General features: G+C 46.3%; 1 protein-coding gene across 1 annotated transcript in view; it reads right to left on the reverse strand.

Annotated features, from left to right (window-relative positions):
• Positions 1-13314, reverse strand: part of FER1L6 (fer-1 like family member 6) — a 107762-nt gene that overhangs the window by 39302 nt on the left and 55146 nt on the right. Inside the window, exons 22-26 of the mRNA XM_038388273.2 lie at positions 9315-9476; positions 7838-8018; positions 7351-7571; positions 5715-5837; positions 5545-5584 (exon numbers count right to left, since the gene is read on the reverse strand). Of these exons, the coding sequence (XP_038244201.2) occupies positions 5545-5584; positions 5715-5837; positions 7351-7571; positions 7838-8018; positions 9315-9476 (727 nt within the window). The remainder of the gene's footprint in view (positions 1-5544; positions 5585-5714; positions 5838-7350; positions 7572-7837; positions 8019-9314; positions 9477-13314) is intronic.

The following is a 13314-nucleotide window of genomic DNA, read 5'->3' on the forward strand; positions in this document are numbered from 1 at the left end:
TCAACCTAGCCTTCTCCCTGCCTTCTGGAAAGTTCTTAATTGGCCCCAGGTGTCTTAATTGACCTGGAGCAGCTGCCATTTCACTTATCCTGCTACCAGGGATTTGTTTAGCCTGGAGCTAATATATCTATCTCCCACTACTTTTCCATAGCCATCTGGCCTTGCCCCATCACATATCCCTCCCCCCCGCGCTCAACTCAAATAGAGTTGGGCAACTTGGGACGCCAGGCAGTATGCTCGTGACAGACCATCAGCGTTGCCATGGTGACATCCAGCCCTGTGTTGTATGCAGAACTGGAATGGTTGGAGGGATAAGAACCACCTGGGGACCCTTGCATTCTTTTCCTTATTCCGCTGCATCCACTGGAGGGGTGCATGGTCCGTCACAAGAGTAAATCACCGGCCTAAGAGGTAATAATGCAGGGTCTCTATAGCCCATTTGACGGCAAGGCATTCTCTCTCGACTACTGCATATTTCTGTTCTCTTGGGAGAAGCTTTCTGCTTAGGTAGAGGATTGGGTGTTCCTCTTCTCCCACCATTTGCGACAGAACTGCTCCCAACCCCACCTTGGAAGCATCTGTTTGTAAAACAAATTCCCTGTTAAAGTCAGGGGCTATGAGTATGGGGTCATTACAGAGAGCCGTCCGAAGGTCTGTAAATGCCCCCTCTGCTGCATCGGTCCACTTTACCATGTCTGGACCTCCGGCCTTCACCAGGTCCGTTAGGGGACTTGCCCTAGTGGTGAAGTGGGGAATAAACCATCGGTAGTAACCTACCATGCCTAGGAACGCACAGACCTGCTTCTTTTGGGTCGGCCGGGGCCAGTTTTGAATTGCCTCTAGCTTATTCATTTGGGGCTTCACTATGCCCCTTCCCACAATATATCCCAGGTACCTAGCCTCTGCTAGCCCTATGGTGCATTTAGCAGGATTAGGAGTGAGGCCAGCCCGCCTTAAGTTGCGCAGTACTGCCTCAACTTTCTCCAAGTGGGTTTCCCAGTCTGGCGTATGGATGATGACATCATCTAGGTATGCAGCTGCATAACTAGTATGAGGGCGCAGCAGCTTATCCATGAGGCGCTGGAATGTGGCTGGGGCCTCATGTAGCCCAAAAGGGAGGACGGTGTACTGGAATAGCCCATCCAGGGTGGAGAATGCTGTCTTTTCTTTAGCTTCTTTGGTCAGAGGAATCTGCCAGTGCCTTTTTGTCAGATCCAGTGTAGTCAAGAATCGGGCACTACCCAGTCGGTCAACCAATTCATCGATGCGTGGTATGGGGTATGCATCAAACTGGAATATTTCATTCAGTTGGCAAAAGTCATCACAGAATCTCCTGGTACCATTAGGTTTAGGCACTAGAACAATTGGACTGGACCACTGACTGTAAGATTCTTCAATAACCTCTAATTCTAACATTTTCTTTTCAGCCTTGATTTCCTCTTTTGGCTGCTGGGATTTGGTAGGGTCTCAATGTTACCTTGGCTCCGGGGATCATGCAGTATGGTGATAGGTCTTAGTCGTCCACCCTGGTTTTGTAGAGAACACATCTCTGTTGCGATTAATCAGGTCAGCTGCCTCGATCTTTTGGATCGGCGTCAAGTCGGATGATATCCTCACTTGCTCGTGTAAGTTATCCTCCTGGGGAAGAGTCTCCTGCATGACTAAGCATGTTTCTCGATCATGCCAAGGTTTTAGAAGATTGATGTGGTAAATTTGCTCCGATTTCCGGCGGCCTGGCTGCCACACCTTGTAGTTCACCTCTCCCACAGCTTCGATTATTTCGTAGGGTCCCTGCCACTGGGCCAACAGTTTACTTTCTGCTGTGGGCACCAGTATCATCACCCGATCCCCTGGTTGGAACTGTCGATGCTTCGCTTGGTGGTTATAATGGGTTCATTGGGTCTCCTGTGCTCTCTCCAAGTGTTCCTGTACAATGGGCGTAACTCGGGCTATCCGATCTCTCATCTGCAGTACATGCTCAACTATGTTCCTTCCGGGATTTGGCTCCTCTTCCCAGGCTTCTCTGGCTATATCCAATATGCCCCGAGGGTGGTGGCCATATAATAGTTCGAATGGAGAGAAACCTGTGGAGGCTTGCGGAACCTCCCAGATGGTGAACATGAGGTAAGGCAATAGGGTATCCCATTCTTTCCCATACCGGCTCACCACTTTTCTGATCATGGCCTTGAGGGTCCTACTGAACCTTTCCACAAGGCCCTCTGTTTGTGGGTAGTATACAGAGGTCTGTAGGGCTTGTACATGGAGCAATCAACAGAGATCTTTTATGAACTTGGACATGAAAGGTGTCACTTGATCAGTCAATATCTCCTTGGGTAGCCCAACCCGGGCAAAGATCTGTACTAGCTCCTTAGCTATTGTCTTGGAAGCTGTGTTGCTCAGGGGAACAGCTTCCGGGTACCGGGTTGCATAGTCCAGTACAACAAGCACATGTTGGTGGCCCCGAGCTGTCTTCTCTAGGGGCCCTACTAGATCCATGGCTATCCATTCAAAAGGAACCTCTATTATTGGAAGAGGTATCAAAGGAGCCCGCAAGTGCAAGTGAGGGCCATGTAACTGACACTCCAGACAAGAGGTGCAATATCGCCGGACATCTTCATGTACTCCTGGCCAGAAGAACCTCCACAGGATCCATGCCTGGGTTTTCTCTATCCCTAGGTGTCCTCCAAACAGGTGACTGTGGGCGAGACTCAATATGGCTTTTTGATGTTTTCATGGCACCAGAAGTTGTTGCATCTCTTGCTCCTGCATTTGCACCATCCGGTACAGGAGATCTTTCTTCACTATAAAGTAAAGTCCGGAAATTCCCATCTACAGATATCCCATTAATCTTGGCCACCTCTTTCCTGGTGTTATCATATCTGGGGTCCTCCGTCTGGTCCCGCCCGAAAGTCTCTCTCCCAGGACTAACCTGCCCAAGCTCCCAGGGGCCAGCTTCTGCTTCTTCCAACGGCTCACCGTCATCATGGCTGGGGGCAGCTTCTGGCTCACCTTCTGTGGTGGAAGTTTCTCTGTTGGCTGCTCGTGTCCATCTGCCTACTAGGGAGGTCTTCTGGCCCTGGGTCAGGATCCGGGTTCCCAAGGCCTTCGCGGCCTTCCTCTTCTTTTTTGTCTTCCGGGTCTTTCAGGGGGCTGAGAACAGATCCTGAGAAATCTCAGTGAACATTGGGGGTTGACATTCTCCCGGTGATGAGTTGCTGTCCTCAGGGTCCCCACCTCCCTCCAGCCTCTCCAGGGGGAGTAAATTATCAAACCCTGGATAGGCCCTCCCAATGACTACAGGATATGGGAGTTTAGGAACTACGCCCACGGTCACCTCAATGGGGTTTCCCTGAACGTCTATCTCCACTGGGATGGTGGGATAATGGCTCACGGCCCCAGGCACGCACGTCACTACTATGCATTTGGCTTGTAGCAGCTGACTATTTTTTACCAGCTTACCCGATATGAGGGTGATAGCACTCTCAGAGTCCACAAGCGCTGTAGTCTCTGCTCCATTTATCCTCACTGGCCTGGTGTAATTATACGGGGCTAATGCAACCCCCGTGAGATGGATAAGGGAGCATGGGACCTCCCAATCCCCCAAGTTACATTGCATAGGCTCCTCGGTGCTGGGACACTGTGCTGCTATGTGTCCCCACTCCCCACATGCATAACATCTATAATTGCTTTTAATCACTCCCCTGTGCCACGGGTTAGGGGGTTTAGTCCCAGGGCTCCCCCCACTCAGGCCAATCCTTTCCTTTTGGGATCCCCACTGGTTTTCAGCCCCCCCCTTCTTCCACCTAGGGCTCCCCAGGGATTTGGCTGCCCAACCTTCCAGGGTTGGGGTTGGGTGCTTGCTTCGAAAGGGGCCTTCCTTGGGTAATCGGGTCAGTCCCCTGGCTGTCATCCGTCTTTCTACTAGTGTTATCTCGTCGTACGTGGATGGATCGTTCTGGCATACCCATTTGCGGAGATCTGGCGGCAGTCTCCGCATGTAATGGTCTATGACCAGGGTTTCCAAAATCTCCTCCGGCCTGCACACCTTGGGCTGTAACGACTTCCATGAAAGGTGTATGAAGTCGAATAGCTGGGACCTCTCCTGGTATTTCCACTCATGGAACCTCTGGCCTTACCGCTGCCGTTACCCCTGCTCGTGCTAGGATCTCTGCCTTCAGACGGGTATAGTAAGTGGCATCTGTGGCAGGCAAGTCAAAGGAGGCCTTCTGGGCCTCTCCACACAAAAAAGGGGTGAGGATGCTGGCCCACTGCTCCTGGGGCCACGCCTCACGCTGAGCAGTCCTTTCGAATGAGAGGAGATATGCCTCTACGTCATCTCTTGACGTCATCTTTGGTAGACAACCAGTGGCCCTCAGGGTTTGCATCCCGTCAGATCCCTGGGCCTGGGTGGTGAGGATCTTCACCTGGTCCACCACCTCTCAGAAGAGAGCACGATCTTGGGTCACCTGGCTCATCAATAATTGATTGGTTTCCTGCTGTAGCACATAGACTCCTGTTGTGCCATTGCCTGAATCCGGGTGGCCTCCTGCAGGGCTGCCATGGCTTGTACCAGAGCTCTTACCACCTCCTCCATTGTGGTACAAAGCAAACAAACAAAAACCAAAACAAAAAAAAATCCAAACACCCAGTGCACTTTTTTTTTAAAAAAAAAACAAACCTCTTTCTTCCGCCACGCTGTGAATGAAATTCCAACTGCTGACACCAGTTGTGACAAAGCTCTGTCCTTGCCTCCATGGGTCCCGCGTTTCCTGGTGGATTTCGCTAGCCTCAGAGGCTCACTGTGACCTTCCACGTAACCCTTCTTTTTCTAGAGACAAGGGTCACAGTCTACTGTGCCATTTTCATCATAAGCCAGCGAGGGAGGTGAGGAGAAGTTATCCTTCCTTGCACAGCCTCTGTTGTCTCCCAGTCTCAGTGATTAATCAGGGGGCAAAGGTGGGGGGGAGAGCCCAGGCCCACCCTCTACTCCGGGCTCCAGCCCAGGGACCCTAATAGTATCAGCTATGGTAGCTGACCTTTTAGAAACATGACATGTACAATTCCCTGGGCTACTTCCCCCACAACAGCCCTCACTTCCTCAAGCTCCACTTCAACCTTACCTCAGGGCCTCCTTCCTTGTGCCTGATATGGTGTGTACTACTCAGCCTCTCCAACCGTGCAACTTCCTCCCACCGCTCCTGACATGCACCCCCACCTGACTAACTGGGAGGCTTTTAACTAGTTTCAGCCAGCCCCTGATTGGCTTCAGGTGTCCCAATCAACCTAGCCTTCTCCCTGCCTTCTGGAAAGTTCTTAATTGGCCCCAGATGTCTTAATTGACCTGGAGCAGCTGCCATTTCACTTATCCTGGTACCAGGGATTTGTTTAGCCTGGAGCTAATATATCTATCTCCCACTACTTTTCCATAGCCATCTTGCCTTGCCCTGTCACAATATGAACAGGGTAAAAATGTTCTTGAATTAGCACAGAAATAAATTATTATTGTAGTAAGTAAAAAAGTACATATACAAATATTTTACTCACTGTTGCCTGGTGTCCCCTTGCTGGGATAGACTGATTTTACCTTTCAAAATAAAAACAGAATAGTTAGACTCCTAAATACAAATGGAACATTAAAGAGGAAGCCACTTTGCATAAATCTAGCTTTAAAATACCGTACCTCCATTCAAGGATGGGGCTACTGGGGTCGTTACCTTTTTCATTTTTTCCACAGAAGCATCGTACTTTGACCACCAATCAATAACATTTTCAGCAGAATCGTCTGCTATTGTTCTCTTTTTTCTTTTTGTGGATCGTTGGGAGTATTTTCTTGAGGCCTAGCAAGGTATAAGGAAATGCTGTTCACCTCTAGGATTATGTCAGCTATTAAAAACCAGCTGGGCTATCAAGTGGAACAGATGTAGGTGGAGTGGATTTCAGTCTGTAAGACCTACATTATTTTGTGTTTGCATCCCACTAAAGAATCCATTGTGAGCATCATGTTATTAGTACAGTTTCTCTATTACCTTTAGCTGGTATCAAATATTATACTTTTAAAATTTGGGGCATTGCAACAAAAGCAAGCTATTTAAAGGGAAGATCTACCTTAGAAAGAAGAAGAATTATATTTGGAAGGATACAGACCTCCTCATATCCCCAGGTTCCCTCCAATATAACTGCATTTGCAGATATATTCAGAACTTTCAATATGATCAACACTTGAATTTTGAAGACAACTAGGATTCTGAATAGCCATTGAGAATTCAGTCATCTTCCCTTCGAAAAGATAAAGAGCCTGATTCCACAAACCAACTGCTTCTGCAAGTAGGCCCACTGACATCAATGGGATTGCTCATATGAATAACAACTGGACCCTGTTAAATTGCGCATTCGGCCTTTCACAGGAATAAAGAGTTGCCACTTGCAGCTATCATGTATTTAGCAGTACAGCTACAAACAGAAGGGTGGCAGTGGTGAGCTGTATTAGACACAGAGTTACAATACTGGGCTCTATATTTGGATGAGTACTTTACTATATTTCACTCACTCTTTGTATCTATAAATTATGTTGTTACAGATGACAGACACACAGGGATGTGTACACACAGGAGTTGAGACATAGAATCATAGAACCATAGAATACCAGGGTTGGAAGGGACCTCAGGAGATCATCTAGTCCAACCCCCTGCTCAAAGCAGGACCAATCCCCAATTTTTGCCATAGATACCTAAATGGAACCCATAAAGGGTTGAACTCACAACCCTGGATTTAGCACTGCCTTTCCTTGTCCTTCAAACTATACAGAACACCAGCAATGTGTAACTAATTACCAGTGCATCTAGGTGCTACAGGTAAGAAATGGCTTCTTTATCCCACTCCAAAAAGTGTAGCTGAAATGGAGCACAATGTCAAACAGTTTTGTCATTCCTTCCATTTCATTTTTGCAAAAGAAAGAAAGAAAGATTGGTTATTTCCCCATCCAAAAAGTGATAGTTTATAGGGCTGATCAGAAAAAGGTTTCTGCAGTCTGGAAACGTTCTTCTGATCAGCTGTATGAACTTAGAATGCATTCGGCCTGTTATGCTGACCAATATTGTCTCATTGTTTCATTGTTCTTCCCTCTCTGACTGTATGCACCTATTATCTTATACTTCAGTTGTAACCTCTTTAGCACAGGGAATGTCTTTTTGTTCTGTGTTTCTACAACACCTAGCACAATGCAGTCCTGGCCTATAACTGAGCTCCTACACATTACCATCATAATAAAGGTATTATTAATTATTTGTTGTTATTATTATTATTATTATTATTTTAAAATAGCTCGCTAGCTGATGGTTCAGCTAAATCCACCTTCTGCTTTCCATCTTCTGCTGGTTCAGAGGATGGGGATGTAGATTTAAGTGCAGATGGCAGTGAAGAAGCAGGTACAGCTGCTGCAGCAGCAGATTTTTCTGGAACTGGTTCTTGCATTACTAATGCAGCTGAACCATGCTCAACATCAACATAAATGTGATCCGCTGGATGTGGTTGTGGTTGTGGTGATGCAGGCAGCTGTGGTGACTCTGGAGCAGCTGAAATTAGAAACACAGCAAATTGGCAAGATTATGCCACAAAAAGAGACAGTCGTCATATTAGTTCTCAAGAAAATATGAATAATGATATCTCTTAAAAGTCGCACAGGGCTTGATCCTGCAAAGTGCTGAGCGCTCCAGCCCCAGTCCAGCAGATCCCTTAAGCATGTGCTTACTCCCAGTGCAGTAAACTATTATTATCTACTATTTTAACAAATATCACCTTGTCTTTTTATTTGGGGACAAGAGTTATATTGTGCATTTACCTTTGTCAGTTTCTATAACATCCACTTTTGCTGTAGGTGCAGGAAGCTCTTTGGGTTTATATAAATATTGCTTAAGGCAATTGATGGTGTGTGTTCCAACAAGAGTGCTACGACCAAAAGCTCTCCAGTCAACCACACAGATAATGAGTGGTGGGTGCAAAAGCTCGTTTTCAGGCAATTCCTGGCAGAAAAGAACAGACAACAGCATGAGAGATTTGTTTTCCTTACTAGTGTCCAAAAAGTGTCCTGAAAAGTGCTGGATTGAGAACCCTGACTATTGATGTTCTTGATCCGTCAAACAGGTATAGCATGGGCAGTGTAGTTCTGTCCACTACGCTGCCAACCCTACCTAGAAAAGCACCCTGGCTGGTGGGCGGGCTGCTAAAAATGTGTCAGGGAAAACAGTAAAGTCTAGAAGAATCAACACAGTGTTGGGAGTCAGGAATTTGTGAGTTCTAATCCAGCCACTGACTTGGCCAAAGTAATTTCACTTCACTGCCTCAGTTTCCCAGCTGTAAAAGGGGATAACATATATTGCCCTAGTTTACATGGATATTGTGCAGATTAACTAGGTAATGTCTGAATATCAGTTTGAATGCATAAAGTGCAATAAAAATTAAAGGTACCACAGGTACTTAGATATTATATTGGTGCTTAGATACCATTGTGCCTTATAAAAACTTAGATAGACTTTCATCTCTGTTGATGTCACCAGCTAGTGCAAATCCTTGTCCACTAAGACCTGAACTGAAACCACCAGTTCATTTTGCACATGCCAATGGACAGCCAGGAAGCTTCAAGGCACTACTGACCAACGTCAAATTCAAGTCAACAACCTAGAGATAAAAGGTTCAAAGCTCATGGATCATAACTAAGGTTAAGATTTTATCAGGGTTATTTTTAGTAGAAGTCACAGACAGGTCACGGGCAGTAAACAAGAATTCATGGAAGGGTGATTCCCGGCACAGGGGGGCTGACAGCCCGAGTCCCGCTGCCCACCCACTATGGGGGGGGGCTGACAGCCAGAGCCATGCTGCCCACCCAAGGGGTGGGGACTGAAAGCCTGAACCCCATTATATGGGGCTCACTGCCAGAGTCCCACCACACAGGGCTCACCCTGATGCTCAGGGAAGGGGGCAGGCTGGCAGCCCGAGCCCCACCACGCAGGGCTCACTGCCAGAGTCCTGCCATATGGAGCTCACCACAACACCCGGGGTGTCCTGACAGCCTGACCCCCACTGCCTGAGGCTGACAGCCAAAGCCCTGAAGTCACAGAGGTCATGAAAAATCACGGAATCTGTGACCTCCATAACAGACTCATAGCCTTAGTCATAACCAATCAATTACTGAACTGTCCAGTCTGGCAACAGCACAAAAGGGCTTAAAAAGTAAAGAAAATCAAACAGTGCTATAGCTTGTGTCTTCCACTGAGTAAAGAGAAGACAATCAGAGAGAGAGGGCAGTGCACGATACACACCACTTCAAACCTGTCTGCTTGGACACTGAAGTTGGGATTGTTCTTGACGCTTTGGATGACGGAAGATTTAACTCCTTTCCCTGCGCATTCTATGAGAACCTGTGGGCGGTCCACGGAGAGGAGCTGGACCTTCTTCAGCTCACGAACGCCCCAGAACAGAACCTATGGCAAGTGGAAGAAAAGTGGTCAGCAAAACATAGGCAATAGTGGGCCAGACTCACTGGGATGCTTCTGACAGGAGTACACAGGTAACACTGGGAATCATGGACCAGATTCACCAGTATGCTTCTGCCACTTTGTGCCACTCAGACAATGCATAGCTGCCAAAAAGTGCTGCTGAATCTGGCCCCAGTTATCTTCAAGAAATTGTTCTAAACATCTGTCAGAGACTGAAATTAAAAAGACTTCATGTCTTTGAACTGAAAGTTAAGCCAACTAACAATGTTAAACTGTTAACAAAACATAATCAGTTAATAATAATTTTATTTCTAACAGTCCCCTCCTCTGCAGGACAAACACGCTCAGTCCCTATTAATCTGACAGGCCAGATCCTCAGCTATTGCCTATTGCCTACAACAGAGCTACATCAGTTTATACCTGCTGAGGATATAGCCCATGGTATTTTGTCAGGAATAGTTTTATCACCTTTAGATGTTTTATGCATTGATTCACTGCATACCCTCTAGAACTCTCATGGAATTCCAAATTTTCTTACACACTGGTACTTATTAGCAATGCAATTATTTAAGCTCTAAGTATAGACAATAGCATTAAAATGACAATAATTACAACAATATAAATTAGGAATTAGAAAATCCAAAATAAAATCCTTCGAATGCCAAACCACGGCCATATCATTCAGGAGTAGACCGTGGGTAATGCCCTGACTGAGCACTATTTAAGCACATGCCTAACTATAAGCACATGATTTGTCCCATTGACATAAATGGAATTCATGTGCTTAAAGTTAAGTATGTGCTTAATTAACTCATGGACTCAGGCTTAAAGCAGAAAACACATCTGTAAAAGAGATTTTTTTCCCTTTGTCCAGTGAACGGTTGTCATTTCTCTTCCTACTTCCCTTTGCAACAATTTGACTGTTTGATCCCCTGCGCAGAAAAAGTCAAAGCAAGAACCGCTCCTGTGGTTGAGTTCACACTCAAGCATTTCTAGTGACTGGCTCATCAGTCTCAGCACAGTTCATATAATTAAAATCTTCAAAGACAGGCAATTGAACACATTATGTGTAGTTATAGGATCAATGACAGGATGTGACACAACAGGACTGGTTAGAATTTGGTCATTATTCTGACAAATGAGGAGTTGCCACATTTCCCTTACATTCTGTATAATAAAGTGACTTTAGGCCCAAATTGTAGCTGACTGTTCACAAGGGCACTAGAGGGGTTGGGGAGAAAGCACAAACACATGCATGCAGGAGGCAGCCATCATTTGGCTGCAAGTTTTGGGAGCAGAGGAGGAGGGGCTAACACTTAGCCACTAGCAACACTAAGTAACCCAAAGAGGGTATCTTGGTGCAGCGGGGCAGGACCATACCTGCCTGCCCCATCGAGTGTTGAAGGTGGGATTGAGAGCAGGCGATACTTCCCAATTGTCCAGCCATTTTACACAAGCATCTTCCATACTCATGTACTGTAGCTAGAAAGACTGGTTACTTATGTTGTACAGTAACTGCAGTTCTATGTGTATTCTGCTCAAGGTGCGCATGTGCTCCACACACCTGGGACCAGAAGATTTTCCATTAGCAGTGTCTGTTTGTCCTCGCCTGTGCCCCTCTCCTCCTCATGCTCTGAACCAAGGGTGGAAGGGACGGTGCACACTGACCACATCTCCAGCTCCTTCCTTAGCATGAATAACCTTAGGACAAAGATCCAAAGCAGAAGAGGAGGAGGGCAGGTGGCGGAATCACACATCTCGAAGAACTCATAAGAACATAACATAAGAATACCCACACTGGGTCAGACAAAAGGTCCATCCAGCCCAGTATCTTGTCCTCTGACAGTGGCCAATGCCAGGTGCCCCACAGGGAGTGAACCTACCAGGTAATGATCAGTGATCTCTCTCCTGCCATCCATCCCCACCCTCTGACAAACAGAGGCTAGGGACACCATTCCTTACCCATCCTGGCTAATAGCCATTAATGGACTTAACCTCCATGAATTTATCCAGTTCTCTTTTAAACCCTGTTATAGTCCTAGCCTTCACAACCTCCTCAGGCAAGGAGTTTCACAGGTTGACTGTGCGCTGTGTGAAGAAGAACTTCCTTTTATTTAAACTCCAGTTACTGTACAATGTAAGTAACCATTTGTTCTTCTTCGAGCGATGGTCCCTAGGTTTATTCCATTTGAGATGATTCTCAGGCAGTATTCTTTGTGGAGGAGGGGTGAGGAACCTTGCTGTACCACAGATTGGAAGACTGCTGTTTTGAAGGATGCATCTGCTGTAGATGCCTGTACCAAAGCATAATATCTTCCAAATCTCAGAGACCCACATTGCATCTCTATGAATCTCCAGAAGAGGGACATCTCAAAGGGAAGTTACTAATGCCAAGGCTGGTGAGATATACAGAGAGCAAAATTTCCAGTCTTCTTTGGTGGCATGGGTCTTCAGGTAGAAGACAGGTAAGTGGATGATCTGGTTCAGATAGAATTCCAAGATTACTTTCAGAATGAATTTAGGATGTAACCTCAGGGAAACTTTATCCTTATGGAATACCATATAAGGAGGGTCTGCAATAAGGACCCCCAAGTTTTCCTACTCTTCTGGCTGAAGTGATTGCAACCAGGAAGTCAACCTTCATAAACAGAGGGATGAATAAACATGAGGCTAAAAGCTTGAATGGTGAATTTGTTAATGGAAGTAGGTCTGGATTGAGGCCCCAGATTGGAGTAAATTTTAGCACTGGAGGAAAGATTCTGACAAGACCCTTCAGAAACTTTACTGTAGTCAGACGGGCAAAGACTCAATGGATGTCCACTGGAGGATGAAAAGTGCTAACAGCTGTCAAGTGCACTTTTAAGGAGTTGAGAGACAACCCCAACCTTTTCAGAGCGAGAGGAGGTTGTCCAGAATAATAGAATCTCAGACTGGGGACAGCCAACAATGCTGATGCCATATAGAGAATCTCCTCCATTTTGCTGTATTGCACTTTTTCCACAGAGTCTTTTCCGCTATTGCCAAGAATGGATTGTGTAGCTACTGAGCATAATCCCTCTAAATTTGTCATCCATCCAAATACCAAGTTGCCAGATGAAGAGATGTTGGGTTGGAATGGAAGATCTTGCCTTTGACCTGGGTCAGCAGTCTGAGATCTAGTATGGGCCTCCAGCCTCCTTTCTTCTTGGGGATGAAGAAATATCTTAAGTAAAATCATTTCCCCCCATGTTGGGGTATACTGGCTCTATAGCTCCCATTTGGAGCAAGGAGTGTACTTCCTGTCAGCAGTAGGGAGGGGTTTTGAGAGGGTGGATGGATTCGAACTTTGTATATTTGGTGGTGATGAGTTCCATAACCTATTTGTCTGATGCTATATGGTGCAATGCCAAGGAAAAGTAAAGTAAATGGCTCCCAAAAGGGGTGGGGAAATCTGAGCCCAGTAGACTTGGTGGGAGGATTGGTTTGCAACTCTGAAAGGTCCCATCAAAAGGACTGCTTAGTGGGAGGCTGGGTCTGGGAGGACAATGAAGGAGGAATGTTCTGCTTTTGGTACTGCATTCTTTGATGATTTCTTGGGGGCTCAGAAGCCCTCTGAGGGTGAAGAGTGCAGAGTGGGCTGTTGTCGATGGGGAAACTGAGGCTTAAGATATTTTCTTTGTGGTTCTGGGATATCGATACCCAGAGAATGGAGTGTTGAGCTCAAGCTCTTGAGGTTATGTAACAAACATCTGTTTTCTCACTGAATGGGTTCTTTCCTTCGAAGGGCAGATCGGATTTCCTTGGAGAATCCAGAGGCCTGGAGCCATGAAGTCTGTTTCACGAC

Source organism: Dermochelys coriacea, chromosome 2 (genome assembly GCF_009764565.3).
Source record: "Dermochelys coriacea isolate rDerCor1 chromosome 2, rDerCor1.pri.v4, whole genome shotgun sequence".
Classification (NCBI taxonomy): Eukaryota; Metazoa; Chordata; order Testudines; family Dermochelyidae; genus Dermochelys; species Dermochelys coriacea.